At 37.9% G+C, this 2397-nt stretch overlaps 1 protein-coding gene across 1 annotated transcript; it reads left to right on the plus strand.

The window, feature by feature from the left end:
- Nucleotides 1-852: 852 nt before the first annotated feature.
- Nucleotides 853-1800, plus strand: LOC115018583 (olfactory receptor 146-like). Its single transcript, XM_029447637.1, has one exon. The coding sequence runs from the start codon at nucleotides 856-858 to the stop codon at nucleotides 1798-1800; it is 945 nt and encodes a 314-aa protein (XP_029303497.1). The 5' UTR covers nucleotides 853-855.
- The last annotated feature ends 597 nt before the right edge of the window (nucleotides 1801-2397 follow it).

Here is a 2397-nt window from a genome sequence, read left to right on the forward strand (position 1 = left end):
CTTATATCAACGTACACCAGCGTAACACCACCTGCTCTTAACGAACACTACTTATACCTTACCTTATATCAACATACACCAGCGTAACACCGCCTGCTCTTAACGAACACTACTTATACCTTATATCAACGTACACCAGCGTAACACCGCCTGCTCTTAATGAACACTACTTATACCTTACCTTATATCAACATACACCAGCGTAACACCGCCTGCTCTTAACGAACACTACTTATACCTTACCTTATATCAACGTAAACCAGCGTGTTGCAGATATTTTGTATACGCCATATTTTTGTATACGTTATGCATTCGTTGGGTATTCGTCTGATAGGGCATACGTTTCTATCATACGGATATGTGTGACAGGGCCTTAACACCTTATTTTCATTAAATATATTTTAACTGTAGCATTCTTGTGATTGTTTTTTTAACACAAAAGATAACGTTTGGAAAGTAAGCGCGACCATTACTTCTTATCTCAGAGCATGTAAACAGAATTGGTATGCAGCTTGTTGTCATTTGCATAGAGATCTTTCTAGATGTTGCTTCACATCTTTTCTGACGTAATGGTAATTAATTCCCCTTACGATTAAATCATGTCCATAAAACTTTGGTACAAAGGATATATCAATAGGTGCTGGTGGATATTATCAGCAGTAAGTGGGGAGGAATAGACGAAAGATTGAGAAACAAGAGACACTGACCGGGATTACGGATCTGCAAGCAACTCTTTCATCATAATCATTTCTGATCAAGGTCCCATGTTAGGAATATTAACTCCTGTAGCTTTAGCTGGTACAAATGAAACAAACCTTACCTGTGACTAAAACATGAATTTATTGTTTCAGGTTGATGGAAAACTACACCTACAACAGCTACACCCTCCAGGTGGAGGGGTTAAATGTTTCAAAAGAGTCTATGTACCCTGTCTTTCTGTTTTTCTTTTTCTCCTACGTGTTTATAATGGTCGCAAATGTGAGTATCGCTGTTCTGGTTCTAATTGACAAAAACCTGCACGAGCCCATGTATCTCCTTTTTTGCAGTTTGTCCTTTAATGACATCCTTGGAAATTCTATCTTGGTGCCCCGTTTGCTTATAGACATGTTGAGGCCTCCCTCTGAACGCCTCATCAGTTATTATGAATGTGTGGTCCAAGCTTTCACAACACAGATGTTTGGTACAACTGCTCACACTGTACTCATGATTATGGCCTTTGACAGATATGTGGCCATCTGTAATCCCCTGCGCTATGCTGTCATAATGAGCAGCAAAATGGTGGTGAAGCTGACAGTTTCTGCCTGGGGGGTGGCCTTTGTTTTGGTCGGGATTCTGCTCGGTCTGACCATACGGCTGAACCGATGTAGGACTCTGATCAAAAATCCATACTGTGATAATGCCTCACTGTTTAAACTCTCCTGTGAGAGTGTGTTTATTAATAATGTCTATGGCCTCACCTTCACTGTAGTCCTGTTCACAGGTTCTATTGGCAGCATGGTTATCACCTATACTAAGATTACAGTCGTCTGTCTCACCAGTAATAACAAATCTTTAAACAGTAAAGCCTTGAAGACCTGCAGCACTCATCTGCTTGTGTTTCTGATTATGGTGTTTAGTGGAATGTCTATCATTGCGCTGCATCGCTTCCCTCAGTACTCAGACTACAGAAAATTTGTTGTTATTTTGTTTCATATCGTCCCTGGCTGCCTCAACCCCATTATTTATGGGGTTCAGTCTAAAGAGATACGAAAAATGTTGTCCAAGTTATTTGAGTCCAAGAAGGTTTTGCCATCACGGTAAAGAACATTTCTAAGTATTTTTTGTTTGTTTTTTTTGTAAATGTATCAACGCAATGCTACTGTGCTCCCGTGTTTCTCTGTTGTAAGTACAGAGTGTATGATCACTTTTTACATTAAAGCTCAGTTGTAATGGGTGATATCTGACAACAGTTGGCTTATTTCACCGAGTCGGAAATCTTTGCAAATTTGTATGTTTTTCCTTTCAAAAACTTTGTCCATAAACAGTAACATATCTAAGGTACAAATATCTAATAAAAGAACACTCAACTCTTATATTGTATTTTCAGACTGTTCTCCCAATATTTGTCATGAACTAAACATAGTAATAAACTTCTTATGAAACGTATTATGATTATCAGAATCAGAAATCCTTTATTTGTCCCACGACGGGGAAATTTACGTTGTTACAGCAAAGAGAGTAAAGTTATGATCAAGAAAGTGCAGTAAATTATTATTGAATACATAACAATGGACCCATCCTCCATTACCGTTTATTTGGAATTACTCATTAATTGTCATTGAAGTTTTCATACAGATAGGAAGAGTTTCTTGAAAATAATAACAATAATAATAAATTCAGTAATGTAGTGTGTTTGTG

Source organism: Cottoperca gobio, chromosome 14 (genome assembly GCF_900634415.1).
Source record: "Cottoperca gobio chromosome 14, fCotGob3.1, whole genome shotgun sequence".
NCBI classification, from domain to species: domain Eukaryota; kingdom Metazoa; phylum Chordata; class Actinopteri; order Perciformes; family Bovichtidae; genus Cottoperca; species Cottoperca gobio.